Source organism: Theobroma umbraticum, unplaced genomic scaffold, assembly GCF_002168275.2.
Source record: "Theobroma umbraticum cultivar Fairchild unplaced genomic scaffold, ASM216827v3 scaffold_67.0, whole genome shotgun sequence".
Lineage (NCBI taxonomy): Eukaryota > Viridiplantae > Streptophyta > Magnoliopsida > Malvales > Malvaceae > Theobroma > Theobroma umbraticum.
In genome coordinates, this window is record NW_018397262.1 from 7392 (window position 1) to 29557 (window position 22166).

General features: G+C 35.3%; 4 protein-coding genes and 1 long non-coding RNA gene across 7 annotated transcripts; 2 read left to right on the forward strand and 3 right to left on the reverse strand.

The window, feature by feature from the left end:
* Window positions 1-791: 791 nt before the first annotated feature.
* On the reverse strand, window positions 792-4563 carry LOC110419993 (uncharacterized). Its single transcript, XR_002445502.1, has 3 exons — window positions 4241-4563; window positions 2840-3155; window positions 792-2454 (listed from the first exon to the last, which is right to left on the reverse strand). It is a non-coding gene; the product is annotated as an uncharacterized LOC110419993 (long non-coding RNA).
* A 3001-nt stretch (window positions 4564-7564) lies between these two features.
* On the forward strand, window positions 7565-9743 carry LOC110419992 (GDSL esterase/lipase At1g71691-like). The gene is made up of 5 exons (XM_021433132.2): window positions 7565-7885; window positions 7977-8098; window positions 8726-8965; window positions 9081-9330; window positions 9411-9743. Exons 1-5 carry the CDS (start codon window positions 7606-7608, stop codon window positions 9644-9646), a joined length of 1128 nt encoding a protein of 375 aa, XP_021288807.1. The 5' UTR covers window positions 7565-7605; the 3' UTR covers window positions 9647-9743.
* Window positions 9744-10604: 861 nt separating this feature from the next.
* Window positions 10605-12793, reverse strand: LOC110419511 (GDSL-like Lipase/Acylhydrolase superfamily protein). 2 transcript variants are annotated; one of them, XM_021432593.1, is made up of 5 exons: window positions 12379-12793; window positions 12105-12229; window positions 11723-11971; window positions 11086-11344; window positions 10605-10982 (listed from the first exon to the last, which is right to left on the reverse strand). In XM_021432593.1, exons 1-5 carry the CDS (start codon window positions 12632-12634, stop codon window positions 10765-10767), a joined length of 1107 nt encoding a protein of 368 aa, XP_021288268.1. In that variant the 5' UTR covers window positions 12635-12793; the 3' UTR covers window positions 10605-10764. The 2 variants fall into 2 exon arrangements, with proteins under 2 accessions (XP_021288268.1, XP_021288267.1); XM_021432592.1 differs by having other exon boundaries at window positions 12099-12229.
* A 1334-nt stretch (window positions 12794-14127) lies between these two features.
* LOC110419512 (uncharacterized) lies at window positions 14128-17533 on the forward strand. Of its 2 annotated transcripts, none has more exons than XM_021432596.1 (6): window positions 14128-14454; window positions 14579-14634; window positions 14740-14887; window positions 15324-15419; window positions 15506-15730; window positions 16937-17533. In XM_021432596.1, the coding sequence occupies exons 1-6, from the start codon at window positions 14317-14319 to the stop codon at window positions 17078-17080; spliced, it is 807 nt and encodes a 268-aa protein (XP_021288271.1). In that variant the 5' UTR covers window positions 14128-14316; the 3' UTR covers window positions 17081-17533. The 2 variants fall into 2 exon arrangements, with proteins under 2 accessions (XP_021288271.1, XP_021288270.1); XM_021432595.2 differs by having other exon boundaries at window positions 14129-14454; window positions 15503-15730.
* Window positions 17238-21269, reverse strand: LOC110419513 (zinc finger/BTB domain protein). The gene is made up of 3 exons (XM_021432597.2): window positions 20901-21269; window positions 17990-18104; window positions 17238-17532 (listed from the first exon to the last, which is right to left on the reverse strand). Exons 1-3 carry the CDS (start codon window positions 21129-21131, stop codon window positions 17459-17461), a joined length of 420 nt encoding a protein of 139 aa, XP_021288272.1. The 5' UTR covers window positions 21132-21269; the 3' UTR covers window positions 17238-17458.
* Window positions 21270-22166: the final 897 nt, after the last annotated feature.

A 22166-nucleotide genomic window follows, 5' to 3' on the forward strand; every position in this document is an offset into this window, starting at 1 on the left:
TACTTAAAGAATGATATATTTCAGAGTAAAATCATAATACAACTTACAAAGGTGTGTACAGCTCAGAGTAAACAAAAAACAATTGTTGGTACCTACCTAAGAAATAGCTTGGAACATGAACACTAGTGGTAGCAAGTATTTATTTGATCATTTTTTCAACATTTTCAGGTTTGTCTTTTCCCTTTTTCTTTTTGTTCAATAAAAATTTTATGTGCATACAATGATTTCTAGTTATATAGTAAATTTGTCGCTGGGTGTGCAATGCTCTTTCTCAAGGACAAAGAGAGAAGAAAACACAGACTTAGAGTGATCTAAAACAGTTTTCTTTTTTTCTCTTTTAATTAAATGTTGAGGTCTAATTTCTTCTTTATTTTTAATTAAATGATCCCATCAAGTTTATCATAAATATGAGTTTTAATTTAGCTACAGGTCACATGCAACATTTATGCTACATGTCGATTGTTGTTGATATTAATTCTATGTGTCAACATGCACTCATTTCTGTAATATATGTTTTTATATTTATCCAACACAGGTCCTGAAGGCTTTACAATTGATAAAGAAAACTTTAAATAAACTTTTGACCCAAATTCTTAGATTTCTAGCAAAATAAAGAATTAATAGAAGCCTTACCTAAGAAATCAAAAATCACATACAACTTTGTTTTTTTTCGTTTCTCTAGTCAGTAGTTCTTGGATAAAACTTGCAACTATTAACTTAAGGAAAGATAATATAAGACTTAATCATAGCCTCCCTAGTTTTAATAATGTCATAACTTGGTCTGAATAAAATAAAGACTAGTTCCTTGGAATTAATACTTTATTGTCTAAAACATGGTGTTTGAACAATCACTTTATCATGAGAAAAACTGGCTCATAAACAACCAAATAGAATGGAGTCCCTTCAGCATGCGGCTTGTATGTTAGCCAACAACAGCCAAGTTGTCATGAACAATCTTAATAAGGAAATGAAGCTGATATCACTAATATATCTTAGAGATCCAAAAACCACAAAAGGTTTCACAAGACATCACTTACCACTCCAAGTAAAGAGAGAATATGGACAGTGTCAATAGAGGAAGCTCCAAACAGAACAGCACATAACATTGGCATATGATCAATCAAGTGATCCATAAGCAAGAGACACAAGAGGAGAAAGAAGTTTGACAACAAAGTGTGCCACATGTTCTTGCCAAAGATAAGTAAATTTTCCTTTTGAGGAAAAATAAGGCATCGAAAAGCACAAAAAGGGTGAAATAAAGTGCTCTATGCCCTTATCTCCCCATGATTCAAGTATGAAACAAGATAAATGTGGGGCTTCTAGTGACAAACAAATTCTAGTTCATGCCCATTTCAAATAAATAAAATTGAAAAGATAGCAAGTGGCCTTTCTTTGGTGGCCCTCTTCAACTCATCAACAAATTCAAGCAACAGAATTAGAGTTTTGAACAACTATAGTAGGTAAATTCATGAAAAACATTTTAAGCCATAATAAGTAGGTAAGAAAACTTTTGAAACAACCAACTTTAACTTTTTTAAAATAGTATGAAGTATGGACATGGTACCTAAACATTCTATCCATAGCTAAGGAACACACCATATAGAATCTTTGCAATTGCTAACTTCTCCTCAACTAACCCATTCAATGCAATGTGATATAGTTTCTCTATCTTAGCTAAACTTAAACAAAAGAGCCTTGGAGAAAATCAAATTAATGAATTTTCCAACCTGGAGCTAACTATAAAATTCTCATTATACTTGGAAGCAAAAGTTGTTAAAAAAGAATTTACTAGATGACCATTGAGTGGAGCTCTTTCCATAAAACTAAACCAAGAAGATTTCTTAACTAGTGATAATTCAGATGAAGCCATTAAAGAAGAGACATAACCAAGCCAAAAATATGCTGATGAGTCACTTAAATTTCTTGCACTGCAGGCTTCCACAATGAGGTGCCTCATGTTGCCACCTAAAAATAAAGCACAGAGATAAGTATAGAAAGCACCAAGGAAATAAAAGCAAATAGACAATAGAATAAACCCAAATGACCTTAGTCATAATCAGTTGTGGGAGTATAATTACATGTACAAATTCAAATTACCTGTATTTAAGCAAGTTTCAATAGGACTACCGCTATCTAAACCATCCCTATGATTCTTTAAAAAAAAAAGCTTACAGCTTTTGCAGCAGTAGTATTAACTACAGCTATAATGGATGTTAAAGGGCATAGAAGCCCAGAAAAGTTTCCAAGTAGCTAGAAAGCAAAAATCAATCCCCATTTTCTTGCATCACAGCCTTTTCCACCCATTCAATCTTCATACCCAGATTCTTAGGAAGAAAAAGATTGCAATTTGGCCTCAACCTTAAAGACATTAACAATTGCCAAGGGCACAATAGACAAAATGATGCAAAGACGAGCCTCAAGATGTGGAATAGGGCCCTCCAAGGAATCACACTCCTAAAATGAAGAAAGTGGCAGAAAATGAAATTAAAATTTGCACATGTTTTTCTTTGTAAAAGTGATCATTGTAATGGCTAATCTGAACTCATTGCACAAGCCAAAGGAAAGCCAAAGTGCTAGGAAAGTCTCTTCTAACTTGCTCTGTTAAATTTTCAGAGTGTATAAATTGTTTATGCAAATACAACACCACTTGCAAATGCAGAACATATTACCTTTCTTTATTCAATACATGGAAAAAGAAAAAATTTAACAAGAAAACACCCATCTACGTAGATTGATATTTACAAAACATGTGCATATGCATGTTGTGCTTACATTACATATATATATATATATATATATAAATTTAAGCACAAATGATAATGAAACTTCAAGTAGATACCTATGAGTATAACAAAAGCTAATTTGATGGAAAGTTACTTCCCATTCATAGCATTCTCCATATAAATATTAAAAGGCACCCAACAAGCCGACTGTCCAGAACCAAAATTGCAGCAAGAAATTGGCTTGCATGATCCTATATCCACCAACATTCCAATGAGCCAATGTTTCTTTAACTGGTACTCAAAACTTCAAATTCTCTTGATGTCGGCCAATAGTTAGGCCAAAATCTGGTTTGCAGATTTTAGACTCGGGCATGCCGACTTATTTACCTTAAGAAAGTGTAACCTTTGTAGGAGGCCATTGAATTTTCTGGTCTATCAATAAGGACATAAAACAAGACATGAGAATGATAGTTCAATTAGATCTATAAAAAACTTCAACGAAAAAATTTGAGAAGAATCATTATTGCCACAAAACAAGAATATAATAACAAGGTAATTGAGAGAAAAGATTATGACATTGAAGGCATACTAAATGAAGAATGATCATGCATACATGTTTAAATAAACAAGCCTAAGTAGAACCATAGCTCTTAAACTCTCTATTAGTTGACTTAAGACCTCTATACCCAAAAAAGAATTCTTCCATCTCATCTATTCAAGGTGTTTGTCTCTTTCAATATAATAAACTCCTTCAGTGTTTATGTCCAAAGGGTGATAATCCATGCTTTCAGTTCCAACCATTCCATTTTGGGCGTCTAAAGATGTCATTCGCAATCCCCAATCATCCAATGTACAGTCAATCAAGGCAATGACAATAATGGGGAAAAAAAAAAGGACAACTGCATGGCCAAGCTCCACAACCTGGGCTCTGTAATTCTAAGAAAGTTAAAGGGTAACATTAACAGAATCTACAATCCTATGAAACAACAGATGAAAGGTTAGCAAAAATCGTGCATGAGAATTTGGCTATGATCCCATATTAATTTAGCAAGCATGTCATGGAATTTTGTGCAATGCAGAGAACAAAAATCACAATCATAATTTTACAAGAGAAAATTGCCAATTTTTACAAATTCATTTAAAACTTAAAAACAATAAATTTACAACAAATTAGTCCAGAAGTCACTCACTTTTGTTTACAAGCATCAGGAATGGAAAGGTCAAATGATAATGCATATTGGTGGAAAAGCTCAACATAAAGCCTATATGCGTTTGGTTGAAAGTGTTGGTAAGGAATGACTCTAGGTTAAGAACAGTCATTTTAGGCGAAGCTTTGAGACTAAGCAATGATTTTTCTTAATTTGCATAAGTTATCTTTTAACTTGAAAATGAAAAAGCAAAAACCTATAAGTGAGTAAAGAGAGGACGTGTGGGGGTGGGAAAAGAACCCATGTTGTAGAAACTTCCAGAGCGATGGTTGATGGGTACGAAAGCAAAGATGGGAGACAAGCACCTACCCTCACTCAACGTTGGGCAGTCCCAGTCCATTGGAGACTACGCATTTCACCATCTCTGTCAGCCAAACCAACGGCGTGGTCTCCTCCCGCTCTTTCCACCGCTCAATCCTCTACTCCATCTCTTTTTCTATTTCCATCTCTAAACTTTCAACTCTCGGCTCTCAGGCTCAACTCCATGCCATGCCGTTCGTCATTCTTGATGAATTGGTGTCCTTGGACAAGTCAAAGTCATAAGGTGTTTGTTCCTATGAATTGATTAGTAAGTAGCAGTGGTGGTAGTAGATTTCCCATTCTCAGCTACCACCACCCCGCCATAACCCATGGTCGCCTATCTAACCCAACATCTATCTAATTCCATTTAATTGTACAAAATCAACTTTAAAATACCAATTGGATCCTCTAGAGCTCAACTTTTCATATAATTTCTAATTAGATTATATTAGAGGTTAAATTCATAATTATCATATATAATCTAACTAGATGACTCGAGTTCTGGTGAAATTAATTAACTCAAGACTTTATTGTAACTTTATCACTCCCATAGATCTTATTATTAGATCATTTTTGCAATTGATCTACCAAAAATTGAATTCACCTGTCAAGCTTTTTTTTAAAAAAAAAAAAAAACTAATGATAACTTTGATCTAATAAGTTTATGTTATGAAATCTCAAATCAAATAAATAAATGAGAGATTTTAGACTTATAAACATGAAGGTTTCATAATTCAATAGATTAATCTTTTGAAGAGAGAATAATAATTTTGAAACATTTACACGTAATTACAAACTATAATGTGTAGAGTTCAAATCCCTCCTCCCCCACAATCAATCCAAACTTTGTTTAAATGGTATTTAAAGCTATATATAACTTGGCTTTTCTACTATTTTTGGTGATTTTGTCATTTTGAAAGCTAATGTTTTGGACTGGAAAATGATTAGGAACATTGAGAGCAGTAAAACCATACCTTAGATGATGACTAAGGGAATTGGTAATAACAAGAATCAAAATTCATTGAGTTGTGTAATCCTTAGAAACTCTGTTCGGGGAAAGTACAAAAAGCTTATACCTGGAGTGGTACATAACCTCTTTAACTTCATCTTTGTATATAATCATGAAGTTTTTCATTTTTTTTTTATGTTATTATTGTACAGCTTTCTTCTTCTCAAATTCTAATTTCAATATGATGTAAAAATGCTTGCTCTAGCATGGGTAACCTTGTGCGATCCATTTTCATAAAGCAAAGTATTTACAATAACGTTATTTGTACTGTTTTTCAATATGGTTTTGCTTATAAAATTATGACATAGTATTTAAAGAAATCTCTTAATTATTTAAAAAAAATTTTAAAAAGTCTTTAAATTTTTATTGTTTTAAATATAATCTTATTTTCCTAACATATAACCTAATTGATCCAATAAGTCAATCATTTATACATGATGATCTGAGACATCAAGTAGATTGTTGTTCGGTTCAATTCTAGTAACTATGACTATGGTGATTTGATTCTACTAAGTATTACTACGGTTAGACTGGATGTTCAAAAGAAAATCATTTGTTAGTTAATGGAAAATCAAATTAAGAAAATTTCCCTAGCTAAAGCAAAACAACCCTGCACCTTTGTCGCTACAACAACCCCATGCTAACCCTCCACCATCCAATACCCATCATCAGCTAAACACCCACCACCGCCCTTGTCATCACATGTTACGACTGTAAGCAACACCAGTATCACCTTAACTATTGTTAAACAAATTCAAGATTTATGCCACTTAAGGCAAGACTACTGTAATCAGCTCTTATAAGTTCAAACTTTAACCAAATCCGATGTTATGCCACTTTAGGCAAAATTTGAGAATTGTCACTTGATATTTATATTAGAATCGAGAGTCGTGTATATAAGCTTTAAGGTTATAAATTTCGTCATTATCAAAGAACTTGATTTGAAGATTTAAGTATGAAGTAAAGAAGGAATCAAAACTTTTAATCTTATGTGGGATAACTTAACCTCTACTATTCCACTCAAGATCTACTTGATTAAGGATCAAAATAAAAAGCCACACAATTCCTTTACTTAGCATCTCATACAATTATGAACAAATAATTTCTCATGTTTTCACTTTTGCATCTAAAAATAAACAAGTAAACTAATGGTTTTTTTTTTTTATAATTGAGGTAAGGGAATTTGAACTCTACTCTTTAAATAAGAAAATAATACATCAACTAATGAGTTATATGTTCAAATACACCAATAATTTAACTCTCGAAATAATAAAAATTTCATATGTAAATAAGACAGTGGTCATTGAAACATCTGTATATCAACCTCATCTTTAATTAATTTTTGGCCCTTCTCCATTGACTTTGCAACATTAATTGCTTATCTTAATTGTTTGTTTTACTCGTTCAACGTCCACCATATCCTCATTCCAAAGTCCTGCAATAATAATTGTTTGAAGTTGGGTGATCTAAGCCCTTGACTGCAAGTAGAATTTATATGGAAGGCTTTTGCCCAACCTTCTCTTAGTTCTTTGGCAATAGGCATCCATGCATGATCTTCTTTTTCCCTTCTTTTGCATTGAGTTTGGAATAGCGATTCTCTTGGAAGAAGGACTACAAAGGACAAGAAAACTTTGTTAGCATATGGATTTTCATGATATACATGCCTACCTAAGAAAATAAGATTCTTTTAAACCCTTACATATATATATATATATATATATATAGGACAGTTGAGGTTTAATTGTATTAGGGTTTTTGTCCAATTGATGGGAAGAGCACTTTAATGTGCACACAGAGCAAACCAAGATGGACAGATTATTTATTCTTGTTTCGCTGACCTCTAATAAGACCAAAGGCAAATGGCAAAAATGAATTTTATATATTTATATATATTGCATTAATCCATGCAAGTACACACAAATGAAATATAAATGCCCTTAAAATTCCTTTTTATTGCATTAATCCAGCATTGTTCATAGGGATATTAAGCATTGTTCATATGAAGAGGAAAAAGGAACCTCTCATGTCAACTGTATGTGGTAGAATTTTACTAGTAGAATATAGAAAGAATAAGGTAACATCCATTACTGTGACCTTGGCTGTCGTCTCATGAAATTGGTGATAATATTATAGTAAAAAAATGTAAAGAAAGGTTGAAGAAAGAGGCAAAGGCTGCATGAATGTTGGGCCGTTGGATTTAGCAGACAGTAATTAATTATTGCCATGGAGAAAACAGATGAATTCATTTACTGCTTTCCAACTACCCACCTTACCTCGGTTATTTAACCCCATTCACGAACCAAATTGATTCTCGACCCCTAAACTCACTGCCCTTTTCTTTCTTTCTTTCTCTCTTCAGAGAAGTATGGCAAACTTGTGGATGTTTTGTCTGCTTGTTGTTTCAGGTTTAGCTATGGCGTTCAACGTAGTTTCAGGCCAAGGAGAAGACCCTTTCGGGCCAGATGGTGGGAGGAGAAGAGAAATGGTGCCTGCCATGTTCGTATTTGGAGACTCTCTCATCGACAATGGCAATAACAATGACCTTCCTTCTTTTGCCAAGGCCAACTATTTCCCTTATGGCATTGACTTCCATGGCGGGCCTACCGGTCGTTTCTCCAATGGTTATACCATGGTTGACGAAATAGGTCTATAGCTTAGATCTCTCATTGTCTTTTCACCTTTCTTTTTCCATTGATATATAGTAGCTCTCACTAACTGAACAGCATGCACATGCAGCTGAACTGCTAGGACTTCCTTTGATTCCTGCATACTCTGAAGCTTCTGGTGATCAAGTGCTTCATGGTGTTAACTATGCCTCTGCAGCTGCTGGAATCCTTGACATCACAGGAAGAAACTTTGTAAGCACTAATTTCTCCATGGTTTTGCCAGATTCTAGTATTTTTAATCCATGCATGTTTACATTTCCATTTCTCAGAGGTGGACAGTGCTAGGTATTTAATAACCTTCTAATTTTCTAGACAAACCTGCCATGCTTTACAGTGCTTGAAAAATAAATCTAGTCTGCACCTCCATGCAGTCTTGCCGCTGAAGCCTTAAATGCATTTGACCTATGACTATGTATAAATTCGAACTGTTTTATAATAACAGATGATATGCCTATAATCAAAACTGTTAATTAATACAAAAATGAGCAAAAATAAGCTCTTTAAAACAACTTCCAGTATGGGCTTTAGGGCATGAGTTTATCTGTTGTGCATTGAATGAATTTAATTTGTACCCTTCTGCAGAAGGGGCATGGTACAAAACTTTTATGCATTCACAATAAATGATGACATGCAATACGAGTAAATGTCTTTAAAGCTACATGCAGAATAAAATTAAGGAATTGGTTTATTAATGGGGTGGTTGAGAGTAAAATTAAAGTTCTGAGTTCAAGTTTTGAGGAGTAAATACATAGGCTAGTTAAATCACAAACATTTTCCTACATTCATGTGGGTAACTTTTGTGTATTTTGCTTTGATCAGGTGAGCCGAATACCATTTGATCAACAGATAAGGAACTTCCAGAGCACCCTTGATCAGATTACAGGCAATCTTGGGGCAGTTGATGCAGCAGATGCAATTGCTCGGTGCATTTTCTTTGTTGGAATGGGCAGCAATGACTACCTTAACAACTACCTTATGCCCAATTACCCAACCCGGAATCAGTACAATGGCCAACAATTCGCTGATCTCTTGGTTCAACAATACAATCGGCAATTAAGGGTAAGATTTCATCCTGAAGCATTGGCCAGTTACCTGTTTCAGCCTGCTAACAACCCTTACGTACTTGATCTTAAAGAGAAAACCAGAATTCATTTGCTAGCTTTGTGATGTGCAGACACTTTACAATCTTGGAGCACGTAAGTTTGTACTAGCAGGGTTAGGACGAATGGGATGTATCCCAAGCATCCTTGCACAGAGCGCGGTTGGAAGCTGCTCGGAAGAAGTGAACCAGCTTGTTCTACCTTTCAATGCAAACGTGAAGACAATGATGAATAACCTTAATGCCAATCTACCTGGTGCAAGATTTATTTACATCGACATTGCTCACCTGTTTGAAGATATCGTCGCCAATTCTGGAACATATGGTAACTTGAAGTTTACTTTGGTCATAGAAATTGATATCATCACCTGTTTTTTCCTAACTTTTCCTTCACCATGCATGCAGGATTTAGTGTTGTAAACCGTGGGTGCTGTGGCATCGGAAGAAACAGAGGCCAGATTACCTGTCTTCCCTTCCAAACCCCATGTCCAAATAGAGACCAATACGTGTTTTGGGATGCATTCCATCCAACAGAAAAAGTGAACATCATAATGGCAAGGAAGGCTTTCAATGGGGATACAAGCATTGTTTATCCCATCAACATAGAGCAGCTCGCCAGTATGGATATTAAGCCAAATTAGCAGGCAAAAGTCAGTAGGATCCATGGACATTTCTCTATGTGCACTTGAGTTTCTAGTTGATTGGAAGCTGGAACTTTTATAATAATAAAAAAAAAGTTTTGCTTATTGCTGCTTTAACACTACATTCATAATTTAGTTTGGCTTTGGTGGCATCACATGAGATTTAAGCGACAAACAAATGCCATTAACTTCAATATAATTTTGATGGATTGAGGGCTAGCATTTGACTCAAGTCTGAGCCTCTAGCTTTGCATCTTACCCTAAAGCTGCCACATACTTCTACAAAATTTCCCATAGAAATAAAAACAATAAACAGAAAATTGATTCTAATGGAAAGATCTAAGCCTGTCAAAACGGTTTTCAGGCCAGAAATTGCAACTTTCTTCTGGGGATTTCAACTATGATGGTTCGGACTGATTCATCTCCCCTGCCTTTAACACTTACCTTTTGTCAAAGACTTACATTTGACAAACGAAAGAAAAGAAGCAACTCAGGTTTGGAATGCGCAGACGTATTCTCTTTTCTTGTTGAAAGATGAAACTGTATTCAGTAAGAGTAGAGAATAAAGAGTTCTCCAAGTACACTGCACAGAGGTGATTTTGGGCTGTATGCCCCTACACACTGAGGATACCTGGCATACACGCTCAAAGTCACACCATCAAAAAGGCATAAGATCAGCTATGCAAAGTCTCATCCCAGACATAGTACGAAAAATTCCTGGAAATAGCAAAAAAGCAACTGCACAAGACTACCATAACAAAAAGAGATGGCCCTGCAATTTAGACATCCCTCTCACCAGCAAAATGCACTATCCTGCTGCTTTGATCCAAACAACCAGAACGATTCTCTTAAACAACATTATTCCCTCGGATGTAATTGTGATTTGGGCATAAATCTCAAAATCATGGGTTCTTCTCGATTGCACACGAGGAAGTGAATTCCCTCGGTATAACGGAACTTCAATTTTTTTTTTAAAAAAAAAAGTTTACAAGCAGAACTAGAAACAAGCGTCACAGTACTATAAAGTAAATCAATAAAAGTAATTGACAAACAATCACATTACATTAATTATGGACTGAAACAACATGCATATGACTCCAAGAAGATGTGAATCCCTTTTATAGACTTGCCAATCCTTGTATGTTTATAGGATATGTATATGACGGTGATCCATATGATGCCTGTGCAAACATAATGTTGGCTTGGTCGGTTGGATGAAAGGCATCCCAGAACAAGTATTTTCTTCGATCAGTACATGGTTGTTGAAGGGGAAGGCAAGTTATCTGCGCATTGTTCCTTCCAACTCCGCAACATCCTTTGTCTATCACTTCGAAACCTGTATGTATATATTCATTCTCAAAGTTCAAGTTATAAACAGCTGCAAAATGTAAGCATGAATTGCTTGTAATGGAAATTTAAGTTGACTAAGTAGATTATACCATTAGCTGTCCCGTTTTGATATAGATCAGTGCTGCTCTTGTAGGAATCCAGGTATACAAACTTTGCTCCTTGCAGTTGACCACCATTGAAACGATCAACCACCTTCCTTAGCTCGGTGTTGAAAAGAACGATTGCCTTGTTGATATTTTCATTGCAGCGGGTGGCGTTACTATGATACCTTGCAAGCTGGTACGGTATGCAACCAATTGGTCCAACAGCTGTTACGATCACCTTACGAGCTCCTAAGCTATGTAATTGCTGAATTGAGAAATTAATGCACAGGTTAAGTTAATTATCCTTCCATTATAGAACAAACTTTTAAACACGACTACTTCATAAAGGTTGCATTAGATCATAAGGTTAAGGTTCAATGCAATATAATTCAATGACCAATTTCATTTTCTTCCTCTTGATGTAAGTATTTAAAGCTAGCTACTCTCAAAACAAACATTAGATGAAAAAAAACAGAGTAAATTGGATCGTTAAACCGCCAACATATTATTAGAATCTAAACAGAATTTGTCGTGCGACGCTTAAGTGGACATACACACGACGAATTTCTTTCATATTAATTTGACGATTTTTTAACCGAACAAGTTCAAGTTAATTTGTTTTTGGAAGTGATCATCGACTTACAGTTAGCTGGCGGGTATAGTCCTGAATGAGAGAAGCTGCATAAGCTTTTGCAGTGAAATCCGAACTAGTTGTATAGAAGTTGGGCATGAAATAGTTATTAAGATAATCATTACTTCCCAACCCACAATAGAAGATGCACTTGCTTAGATAGCTGGTGAGAGCATTGGTGTCTCCTCTGAACAACCTTCTCATTTGCAGCACCGTATTGGCAAAGTTGGCAACCTGTCCGTTCATCGATGTGTGAGCTCCCTGTTCAAGCAAACATTAAGAAACATGTTTTTCCCTCAATTATTCATGTTTGAATCTGCAACCCCAAAGTAATTCTCGCCAGAAAATTATAAAAGAAGAAGCAATGGCTGAAGGAATTTTCCTATACGTCTACCAGATTGTCGCCCGTCTCATCTCGAATACCAGCTGCTCCTGAGGCGTAGTTGACTCCCCGTAACAGTTCAGGGCCCCGAGCTCTTGAATAGGGTGGAATGTAGCTTGGAAACCCCATAAGTTGAGCTGCAATTCTAGCCGGTAAATATAATTGAAGAATCCAACAATTATTGAACAAAGTGTTTTGAAAGGCAAGAATGAAATTTTTAGTGATTATCGAGTCAAGCAGATAACAATAGACACACAGCATGAATTGATGATGTAGTAAGACGTACCAAGAGCATCAACAAAGGTGCGACCATTGGTGAAACGACCCGTGGTACCCTGGGGAAAATCGATGCCGTAGGGCCTGTAATTAGCCCTGGAAAGTGTAAGCATGCCATTGTTATTTCCATTATCCACCAAGGAGTCACCGAAGATGAAGAAGCATGGTACTTGAGGCCCCTGCGGCTGTGCCTGTGAGCAACCTCTGGCACTAAAGCACACGATAATCAAAATAACCAACAAAACTAGCTCACCCAGGGTCTCCATGTTTGAATCAGCTGAAAATCAAATCACTCTCCCTGCATGCAGAGATGCACATTGATTTATAGCTGATCTGAATGATCTGGGTTTGTTTGCTATCATGGGATTCATGTGCATGCAGATCCATGGGGCAGTTGGCTTTGAGTTTTTGAGATAAGGTTGCAAGAATGATCGGGAAAGAAGTACCTTTTAGCTGTGGACTGCTCATCTGTCTCATAAAGAATGACTTTACATTGAAGCCGCTAGCATCGGTTGTGGAAGGAACTATCTCGTGATCAACTTGGCCACCACAAGCTTGAACATGATCACATCCTTTCAGGCTTTCAGCTCTAGATAAGGTCCGCAAAGTATATAACCCAAATAATGCAAAGGGTTAATTAAGGCTACTCAATTAAAGCAATATGTAGGGATATACTAAACTATTTATATTATGATTAAGGACTATAGAGGGAGCATCCAAAAATTAAGATATTAGAGCATAATGTTGTAGTTATTGTTTGAAATTTGAACTTTTGTTGTTACGGTTAATTACTTGAAATTTTATTTACAAGTGTTTTGTAATATGATTTAAGATGATTGTATTTTCTCTTTTGAACTCTTAACGTGTATCGGGGTTTAGTATTAATAAAACTGTATTTGACTGAAAAATATATATAATATTAGATATTAGGTTTGCAACTGTAATGCCAATCTAAGTTAGCAAAGGATATGCTAAAAGCAGCAAACTTGAATTTGACACTGGCGGGATTTTAGGCACAAATGGTGCCATTATATTCTTGGGTACTTTCATGTTTTTTGATCGATGTCGACGTTGAGGTGTAATTGTAATGCCGATTTAAGTTTACAATCAATATGGTCATGGTAGCATACTCGAATAAGCATTTGTGTTATCATTAATTATATATTAATCAATTGCTCTATGTTTTTTTTAAAAAAAATATCGAGATAGAAAAAGTATATGGTATTCAATAATAGATATTATTTTAATCTACATATGTATATATTATAACTAGGTAAGAATTAGTGTCTTTTATTTAATTTCTTTCCTACCAATGGAGAATTTAGTTGTATAGGTACGTGGGTTGAATAAATCTGAGTCAGATATATAATATTCTTAATTAAAACACCCTTATGTAGCTAGTAGTGATCATCCTAAAGAAGGGATAGCACTAGGGAGGCAATGACTATCCTGAGAGTGATAATAGATATTGGGAAAAGGTAAAATTCTGGTGGGGTTGCTAGCAAGAAGTTTAGAGAGAGAAAAAGAGGTTAGAGAAACTCTGGATTATGTCCTACTAAATTTGGGTTATGAATATGGAATCAAAACAATGTTGTTTAGATGATCAAAACGGTGTCATTTTCGCCAAAATCAGAAGAAAGAAAATAAATAAATAAATAAAAGTGGGCTGGGAAGCTGCTGCACTCCAAAAGAGCCTCCCAACCCCATCTTTTATTGTTTGTTTTATCATTGGATTGGATAAACAAAATTTGTAGAACTAATGGCATTCACTAGCTAAGGGCCCAAGGCAAAGTGAAGAAAATCCCAGTCTCTCTTTGGCATAACATGAGAAACTGCAGACAAAAAGAGCAGTCCTTTCGCGGCCATTTCTCACTTCAACAGACCAAAAATGAAGGGTTGGAATTGATTGAGATAGTTTAGTTTCTTCTTTCATTCTCCAATCTCTCTCATGGAAGTCTCTTCCAATATCTCCCACCCAAAGTCTCTTCTTCCCAACTTCAAAGGAAAAAGCTTCCCTCCTCCTCACACCTTCTCTTTAAAATCCTGGGCAGCTACTGAACGCCACCGTTTCCAAGGCCTCATCAAGGTTGTCCTTTCTGTTCCCACCATTTCCATAAGAATTAGTAGAATGGTTTTTTTTTTGTCTTTCTTCTGTTTTGTACCCTTTGATGGGTTGCTAAAAAACGAATGATTTGGTCTTTTGGTGACAGAAATGGAGATTGCAGAACAATAGCAAGGACTATATCTGCGCTCACGTGGTGAAAGAGTTAAACCAAACTCCTTTTATCCGTTTGTTGTATGCTGGGTTTGGTTTCATTTCTTGAATAATTTCAAACTTATTTGGGGTGAGAGTTTCAAGTTTTAAGTGCAGGGGTGAAACTTTGTCTTCGATTTCAAAGATGTATGGGGTATCCGTTTATTCAATTGCAGCTGCTAATAAGGACATAGTGGATGTTCACGTTGTTTTCAAAGGCCAGCTCCTTAACATCCCTGCTTCTTCCCTCAAAGAAACTCTACTTGTAAGCAACATTGTTCAAGTTAGTTAATCTTGGCTATGAACATTTGCTGTTATGTGGGCTATTAACATTCTGATTCTCTACTTTGCAAATAACTGGCAATATGAAGTCCAAAGAGGGTTCTTCAAATCCAACTTTCATATTTTGTTTTCTTTTTTGGATTCTTTTTTGATATACCATAATGTTCTATGCAAAGATGCCATAGTGTTCAATGGGAAAATCTAAGTTAACAATATTGTAATCATATTCTAACACAATTGTATTCTTACAATATATCATTGATTTAGCCTGTAGTCTGTACAATTGCTATTGTTATGTTAATAGACTGTAGTATAAAGTTTGCTGCTACTTGTGTTGAATTACACCTGGACCGTTTATCAGTTTTATGTTGTAATTTACATTTGTACTGCGTGTTTCCTTTTCTTTTTATCATGATCAGGCCAAGAAGAGTAGGTTGTGGCATTCCATCCGCGCATTCAGAACTCCTTCACACAAAAAAATTTACTCCATGATTACTTCACATGGTTTGTCAAATGTAAGTCTGTTTATAAAACATAGCAAAGTGATTTGATGATTTACTAGTGCTAGCAAGCTTAACAGGCCTTCCCGCTCTATCAGCAGGCTAAAGCCACTGGTTATTTTCTAGTTCTGGTTCCTCTTATAGCGTTTTGCATCCGATGCGTAATCAGTACTTTTCGCATTAGAGTTGCTACAGACATGAGACACCAAGCTGTGGGTAAGTCAAAGGGACATCATCCTGGGGCAAAAAGCATGCGGTGGAAGTCTGCTCTCAGTGACACAGGGGGAACAGATGCTTTGGACTCTGAATCAGGACTTGATTCCAATGTGAGTACTGCTGTTCAACATGGTTGTACTGATTTGGTTGTGCATGGTTCATGATACATCTGTAAATACCAACCACAATATTCTCACAAAAAAAAAAAATTATTAACCATAATACACAGACATCTTTCTTGTTTTTAACCATAATGTCAATCATATAAGGCTGCAAAATCCAAATTCTTTTAGTGTCTGCTACTTTACATCTTTCTTTGAGCCCTATCTCCCACGATGTTCCATGCCCTTGCTGTAATGAAGCACACATCTGATACTTTCAGACGCAAGAAATGTAGCATTCATTGCCAATATTCAACAGTGATTTTTTCTTCGGAGAACAGGACATCATTTTTCATTTTTTGATCCTTTTTGACTTGCAATTGGTTAGTTGGAGTCCATTTTGCATGAATTCTGGCACTGGTTTCTGGTAGGTGTATCTTGTTTCCTTCTAGAGTCTCCAACAGTTTTTTCAAAACACCATCATTTTTTTATTCTTTGATTCTTGTTTGACTTACAATTCACCGGTTGGAGTCCATGTTGCATGGATTTAAGCCCTGGTTTCTACTATAATGCACCTTGTTTCTTTCCAGAGATTCTAACTGTTTTTAGGTGTACGAACACCCATATGATAACCATGTGATCTTATGTTGACACGATAGCCCATAAAGAAGGGCAGGTTCCATGCAAAGCAGCTTAAAGCCCTCAAAACTAAAATTTTAGACAGTCATCTTTTGTCAGTTTTGCTTCGGCATAGCTGTGAATTGCAGGCAGAGAGGATAAGAAACCTCTAGGAGTTCAAAACACTATGTTCCTTATCTTCCTTATGCCCCCATATTGGAGTAATTATCTCCATAAGCCAAGTAATTCTGAATGAAATGGCTTTTTTAAGGTTAATATTTTGCTGACTAGATGATTGTACTCTGGGGAGCCTTAGTCTCACAGCCCCCAGTCAAAAGACCCTTTGTGCAGGGCGTCAGCTTGGCTTGGGAGTGGCCTTAGTGTGATATGTTACGTGGCCATGGGATCAAGTGTTGGACACGGATATGTATCAGACATTAATTTTGAGGAGCCAAATATCATACTTGCACAAAATAAATTAAAAGTACCTAAGAAGCGTCGGACACATGTATTTTAGGGTCAATCACTTTCTGTTATGACCTAAAGTTTTAAGAAAATTCGGCTAGGGCTATGAGTAAATGTTGAACTGTTGTGCAGAGTCCTTCGGACGATGAAGCTTGCATTTCCTATGATCAGGCCTCTCATGCTTATAGTAGACTTCAACATGATTATGAGAAATTTCTTTCCGAATGTGGCATGAGTAAATGGGGATACTGGAGAGGTGGTTCACCTGGGACCTGACTGGAGCACTAAAGTGCGTATCGGTCTCACTAGTATAACAGGTACTGACATTGAACTCCGGCCATCTTCAGACATCTTCAGAGTAGAGAACTGGAGCATTAGAATACGTTTCATTCTAGCTAGAGACCGGCTCATGGTTTGTATTTTCCAGCAGAAATTTGATATAAATGTAATCAATTTAACTGGGAATAATTGAACCATTGTACAGGAATGATTGAGTTGCATTTTTGGTGTCTCTGCACTTACTCATAGATCTTGGATACTTTACCACACAAAAGGAATCCCATTTGAAGTTCAGATTCCAACAATTCTCATGACGCTAAAATCCAAAGTGTCCCAAAGTTACAAATTATCATTGCATTGTGTGAACGCTAGATCTTAGCGGACACGGCGAGCTTTTTCTTCCTGCCCTATCCCAAGTGATTTCTGTGCATTTGCAATACCTTCTGGGTCTGCAATATAACAAATCAGAAAGAGTTAGAATCATGATGCAACCCAGGTAAAAGTGGGAGAGTTTTTCAAAAAGCACATGCCTTCAGAGAGAAAGAGACAATCATCTAATGATGGATATTTCTATGCCATTCTAAAGATAATGAGAATCAGATCTGCTAATAGAGTGATTCTACTACAGTAATATAGAATTTACAATGTCGAGATGCAACTAAACTAGCATATGCAGCTACCAATTAAAAACATAATAGACTCTATAACTTGGAAGAGACATTTGTATTTAAAAAAGCAGGAATCATGTCTTCAGGACCTGTATGGCCTGCGATAGTATGTATTTCACTTCAGATGTAACAGAGATTGAAGAAAAGCATATGAATCCCAGTTGACCTTGATATATGTTGCGAAATTCATGGATAGTCATGTTCTATTTCTAAGCTACCTATGGCAAAGCAAGCTTACCAAAGAACTGAGTGAATATGCGTGTGAAGAAGCTCAAGTTGCGGGAAACATTGTATGCCATTGCAGGTGGAAGAGGCTTCACAACAGTGTCTATGCTAAATACTCGTTGAAGAAACTGTATGAGCATGGAAATATTAGAATACTGCTTGAAAAGAAAAGTGAACATTAAACGCCATAAAAGACAGGTAATACCTTGAAATGACATTCACCTCCAAAAATGATATAGATATGACAAATAAAGAGTAGAAAGTCGCATTTGAGCTCATCAACTACAAAATTTGAAGTTTTATATGCAGTAAAACATTATTTGTTTTGACTACAGCATCAAACTGTTATTAAAAATTAGTGCAGTATATGTGCATCAACAATTTCGTTGGATACTGTTCTGTAAACGTTTATGATAATTATACTTTTGTTTATTACAAGGTTCATTGTCTTGTGCAATAGTAAAATTCTTTGGTCAATAAAACGCAAGAGACTACTTCATGCAAAAATGCTAGACCATCATACCTACTAAAAATCACCTATCTTAGGAGAATCCTTTTCTTTTCTTTTCCTTTTATGATTTCTTTTCTCTTGTGTTTGGCTACAACCAAAATATAAAACAAGAAAGAAACCCCAAAAAAATCAAACTAAACAGATAGCATCCACTTTGGGTCTAAGAACATGAACAAACTCTTCATATTCTAGCCTTTTGCTTTTCACTAGTAAAAACCAAATAAAATTTATTGGATGCCAAAAGAAGCTAACAAATGTATAAAGAGGTCAATGTACTGTCAAATGCATCACAACCAATAATGAAATATCAGAGAAGGCCATGAAATAAAATCAAGGAAAGTTAAGTGAAATTGTGTTTTTACTTTTCACATGACAAAAATATTGAAGAACTCCTAATAGGAGCTCGACTCCAATCCAGCAATGGACGAGTCAAGTCCAAGTGGTTCAAAAGTAGCTTGGCAAGAAAAGGGCTTCTTTCAAATTAAGAATTTTGTGGTTTGAAACTAAATTTTAGAGTTAACTGGAGTCAAAAGCATGGAATATTATAGGAAGAATGTTTGTAATGGAATTCAGTAAGACTGCAAGATGAAATTAGGTATTCAAAAGGCTATTTAGGGCCTATTCTGGTTCTATGAATGGTACCAGTGAACAATATCAAGAATAGCAATTACAGGGTTTTAGGGCTGAGTATGATAGTAAATCCAAGTGAGTTGAATTAGGGTTTCTAGAAAGGAGTTAAGGCTGGTTTTAACCTAGAACAGGACCTTGATTTAAAGTAGAAGTAGGTTCACGCATGTTTCCTTAAGCTTAACACCTACAGTCTCAAAGGCTCACCCTAGCTCAGGGCTGCTTCACATAGTTCAAAGGAAAGCATGATAACAACTGGAATTCTTATAAATTTTTCTTTTAAGAAAAAAGTCTGAAGAAGTTATATGGTTATATGTAGAGCCAAAGCAACCTACCCTTCAAGGACTACAATTGGAAACAAACCAAAACTTCACTCAAAAACTAGTTTTAAACTGTAAATAAAAGGTTAAACTCTTCCATGGATCCATGTACTGCAGTCAATTTTTTCCTCACGCTCTCAAAAAATTTCATCAATGTGAGTCCCTTTACCACTAAGGGTAGTGTGTTTAAGGATAATTAATAACACCTTCAGTAAATGGATGCTTTTTATCAACAATAATTTGTTTATATATATATATATAATGAAAAATGGTTTAAAAAGAGAGAAAAGAAAATGCTGGAGAAGAAATGGGTGAAAATTGTAGGGGAAGGAAAGGAGGGAAATTATTGGGGGGGAGGGGAGAGAGAGAGATAGAGAGAATGGGGAAGAGGAATGTTGGCACTGGTCTAGCACGTGTCAATGTAAAATTGGTGTTCATGGCTGACTAGTAAATGAAAAAAAATGCCTTTTGAAAAAAGGAAATGTGTTGTGAAACTTAAAAACCAGCTCAGTGAAAGAAGCGGATGAGCAGGCAGAGATGGTGGCCAACTATGTTGGTGGGATTCAGGTACGGGTGTAAGGTTTTGCTATGTATCTAAGCGTCTAACATGCCAACTGCATGGAATAGAAGACATGAAAATACAGCTACAAAGTGTCCAAAATGAGGATACATGGGGACTTGTTGTCCACGGTATAATGTTACAATCACGAGGGTGTGGCATATGTTTCCACAAGGAACTTATATAGTAGATATTTATGTTTTTCATTCATCATCATTTTCCTTTTCACAAGCTAAGAAGAAATAAGCACGGTTCAAAACATAACTTTTCCTAAGGACAAGTGATTGGTGTTGGTGGTTTGGATAGAGATTCCATGTTCAAGCACAGAAACTCCAACCCCACCCCAGACCAAAAGCTTTGTCCCCATGTATAGATCCTATGGAGTTTATTATCATGGTTTTCTAATAACACTAAATTCAAATTGTCTTCTACCTTCTTCTAGCTTTCGGATATTTTAAATTCCAGGATGCAACATTCTTTTTTAATATTTTGGACAACACTGTGTATTCTACATAGCAGAGTGTTAAAACCCTTTTAGCCATGATTAATTCATTATTGTTTAAATTTAAAAGGAGATTCACATTTTGTAGCACAATTCTCTTATCAATTACAACTTACTTTCAGAAGAAAATGGCTAAACAGAGTCTGAAACAACAGATAGATGCAGTCCTACTAGAGAAATTGGAACAAATACAAAGCTGGAAGTACAATTCCGGGTCAAAAAACCAACATATTCAGGAAGAATGAATGTTTTTAATGTAAGAACTATGCACCATCGACAAAATGTGAAGTGGGTAATCGACTAAACGCAATGAAAAGTTGCTTTTAACAAGTTTAACGAACAAACTATCAAGAAACAGGAACAGGGCAATTTAAAAAGAATATAAAAAAACGAAGAGAAAGGGACCTGGAAGTTGCGTTGAAAGCTGTAACGGAGTTCGGGGTCAATCTCGAGGGAATCGTCATTGTCGTTGTCGAATTTAGAATCGGCGGACTTGGGGCGAGGGACGTGCATTTTGGGAGTGGAGCCAGGCTGGTTGGTGACCTTGAGCTTGGCGTCTGCGAACTTGTTGGTGTTGTCTTGGTCGTCTCCTCTCCATGGTGCTTTGCTTAGCAGTTCTTTCTTTGTCTTTCCCATCAGTGCAATCTTTCTGGTATCTTCCAGTTTCCCCTTCCAAGTTAAATGTGGGAAGAAAATAGGATAAGGACTGCTGTTCGGTTGCAAGAGGATGGCTTTCTTGTTCCTGGACAAGGATTTCACCGCCCCCTGTTATCAGCAATACGGAACACGGGACAATTTAATTTTACAAACCAAACATATTTAAATATAATTTACATAATTTCTAAAAAACTCTTAAAACTATTTAAATAATTTTTAAAAAAAATTATTTTAAACTAAATTAACTTTAAGTTTATAATTAATTGTTGATTAATAATTATTAGTTAAAATATCATTTATTATTTTATATTTATAACATGTCATAATTGATGTTGAAGTGATGTTTTTAATAAAAATACTTATTTGACACAAAATCAAAAATATATAAATTCGAATGAATGTAATAAAAGAATAAATATTTATTTAAATTTTTTAAAATAATTTAAAGATTTTTCAATTATTATGATAATTAAGGATGTGCAAATGCAAACCAAATTGAAAAATCAAACCGAACAAAAGTGGATTCGATTTTTTCAATTCGGTTAATTTGGTTTTTTGGGTAATTGGGTTATTAAAGTTAATTCAGTTCAGCTTTAATTAAGAAAATTTCTAATCGAACTTGAATAAGGGTGTAGGAAGAGAAAAATTATGAGTCAATTACATGCCGCCATGTGGATTTAATGATGTCATAACAATGTAATTAATTATAAAATAATTAATTTATTGATTGGATTATTTTAGAGACATGTAGTTGAACCAATTCACCTATTAGTATATATTTATCCCTTGAGATAATTTGAAAATAATATTTAAATTGGACCATTAAAAATTAGCTATTTGTCATCCAATTTGTCTATAAATCAATCAAGGTAATTTAGAAATAATATTCATATTTTTGACCAATCAAAATTTAATTATTGATCATTTAATTTATCGCTAATAATTATATTAACTTAGAGATAAAAATCAAATTAGATTTTTTAATTTATTTCTAAATAAATTAAGATAATTTAG